This window comes from Saimiri boliviensis, chromosome 13, assembly GCF_048565385.1.
Source record: "Saimiri boliviensis isolate mSaiBol1 chromosome 13, mSaiBol1.pri, whole genome shotgun sequence".
NCBI lineage: Eukaryota > Metazoa > Chordata > Mammalia > Primates > Cebidae > Saimiri > Saimiri boliviensis.
This window is the reverse complement of record NC_133461.1, coordinates 57,161,982-57,164,501: the sequence shown is the minus strand read 5'-3', so window position 1 is coordinate 57,164,501 and position 2,520 is coordinate 57,161,982. Positions and strand designations below refer to the sequence as shown.

Sequence of the window (2,520 nt, the reverse complement as noted above, 5' to 3'; positions counted from 1 at the left end):
CGTTAGCATCTTGCAGGCTGGGTGAGTTTCCCTGCCCTGTACTGGGCACCTCAGCAAAATCCTCACAGTGTATGGTTCCATACCCATCACTTCAGCTAGTATAGCCATTTTGACAAATTAGTCCCTGTTAATGAGAATGAAGCCCAGGGTAGTTTGTTCCTCTGATTACATCCATACCCTCTGAAGGGTAAAATTGCTGGCAAAGCAAGTGAAAATGTTACCAGATTTTGAGCATTTATCTTAATGGGGCTTTGTATGAGGATTTAGTTTAGGTTTAGCTGTGACCAAAATATCCTGCCTCTTTGTTTTGTTCCCTGTTGTTAAAACAGTATTCAAAGCCTCCATCTCAGCAGATGGATTTGTTCTTTTCCCACAATTACATTTTCAAAACTTTAACTTCAGATTTGTAGATATTCAAAATGATAGATATCTTACTCCAAAGCAAGAAAGACTTAATTTATGACAGAAAACAAGCAGTATTAACACATAAACAAACCACAGTGGAACAGTTCACTGGGATTTTTAAACAGAGCACCACTGCTCTATTTTATGTCAGAGAGGCTAAATGTCAAGTACCAAGAACCAAGCTGTTCTAAGAATAAGCAGGGAGATAGTGGCTCATCATCAAGCAGTAATAAGATGACCAAGGTCATAATAGACTAATAACTAAGATATTCGTTGATCTTTCCACGGACTATAAGTAGCTTAAAATGTTATATTAAGATATTTGTTACAACTTGTTAAGATATTTCTTAAACTAAGCTCTCACATTTGTAAATGCTTACTCAAAATCATGTGTTAGCATAACCTCTTAAGCAAATTATACATTGCTTGGGCCAGTATTAGAATTTATTTTTATTCTGTAGCCCTGGTATACATACTGGCCTTAGATAAACCCATGGTGGACAATTTACACACAAACGAAGAATCATTTGCATGTATGAAGCCAGTGAATAGTCTAAATTGCACAACTTACTACACCCGAGGCAAGCCTATCCTTTATAAGATTATCTTTCCCGAGCTGAGTCAGTTTGTAAGTGGCCACCCTGTTTTCCTTCAAACTGGTATTCAGCTAAGTGGACAGGCTAGGCAAATCCACTGGCAGATTCCTTCTCATTATGCTGGAACAATTACTGGAATTTAAGGAATGATATATGAAGCAAGATCATTTAAGACCACCAAAGAAGTGACAAGGGAACCACATTTTTGTGTGTCCCAGAAGCTGTCCTGCCTCGGGCTCAACGGATGTCTCTGCAAGTTCAGCGCAGGGCAAATGGAGGGAGCACTCCAACTTCAGGGGCCTTTGCTTAACCTCATGTGCTCCAGGTTGGCTCTTGAGAATTAAACACCAAAACCCACGTTACAAGCATCTTTCAAATTCTATTAATTGAGCTAGAGATACGGAAATAGATCTAGACAAAATTATGGGGGTGGGGGTGGGGTGAAGAAAGGACAGGGAGCCGTCCTCTACGGTTTCACGAAACGGAAGCGGGGAACCCAGAATCACTTTAGCTTCTGAACCGACTTCAGTAAAGGTTGGTCTTCTTCATGATCCGAAGGAACTCCTCCTCATTCACTTCGCCGTCCCCATCCCGATCAGCTTCGTCGATCATCTCCTGCAGCTCCTCGTCCGTGAGGTTTTCCCCCAGCTCGTTGGCCACGCGCTTCAGGTTTTTGAACGAGATCTTCCCGGTCTCATCGTCATCGAAGAGCCTGAAGGCCTTCAGAATTTCTTCTTTGGTGTCCTTCTCGGACATCTTCTGAGTCATCACGGCCAGGAAGTCATTGAAACTGATCTTCCCCGTGCCCTCCTTGTCCACCTCGGAGATCATCTTCTTCATCTCTTCCTTCCTGGGTTCGAAGCCCAGCGCTCTCATGGCGACCTTCAGCTCCTTCACATCGATGGTGCCGCTTCCGTCGGCGTCGAAGAGGTCAAACGCTTCTCTAACTTCTTGCTTCTGATCTTCAGTGAGCTCGGGCTTAGGCACCACCTTTCTCTTCTGGCTGGTGGCAGCGGCGCTGGACTTCTTAAAGCTGGAAGCCATCCTCACGCCGCGGCTGTGACCCCAACGGCGCCGCCTGGCGCTCGCGCCCCGGCGCCCCCAGCTGGCGCTGCGCGGGGGCCTGGCCTCCCCCACCCGACATCTGCAAGATCTTGTTTACGCGAGAACCCACGGTTCCCTCGGGTTATTACCCGGTTTTCACGCTGACGCCTGAGCTAGCAAGAACAGCCTGCAGCCACCGTTGTCTTCTGTCATGCACTGGCGCTGGCAGTTCTTTCCAAGCTGTTTGCTAGCATCCACTAAGACCGCAGTTTTCCTCGGCCTCCCAAAGTGCTGGGATTACAGGTGCGAGCCACCAAAAAAAGAAAAAAGGAAAAAAAAAAAAAAAAGACCGCAGTTTTAAAGGTTTCTTTAGAAGCTCTGTTTTTCTTTCTCTCTCCTCTCTCTCTCTCTCTCTCTCTCTCTCTCTCTCTCTCTCTCTCTCTCTCTCTCTCTCTCTTTTGACAGGACACTGATA

General features: G+C 45.7%; 1 protein-coding gene across 1 annotated transcript; it reads right to left on the bottom strand.

Moving 5' to 3' along the window:
* Positions 1–344: 344 nt before the first annotated feature.
* Positions 345–2,071, bottom strand: CETN1 (centrin 1). Its single transcript, XM_003924796.2, has one exon. The coding sequence runs from the start codon at positions 2,043–2,045 to the stop codon at positions 1,527–1,529; it is 519 nt and encodes a 172-aa protein (XP_003924845.1). The 5' UTR covers positions 2,046–2,071; the 3' UTR covers positions 345–1,526.
* Positions 2,072–2,520: the final 449 nt, after the last annotated feature.

Coding starts and splice junctions, on each gene's coding strand:
- CETN1 (XM_003924796.2), bottom strand. CDS start 2,045: ATGGCTTCCAGCTTTAAGAAGTCCAGCGCCGCTGCCACCAGCCAGAAG.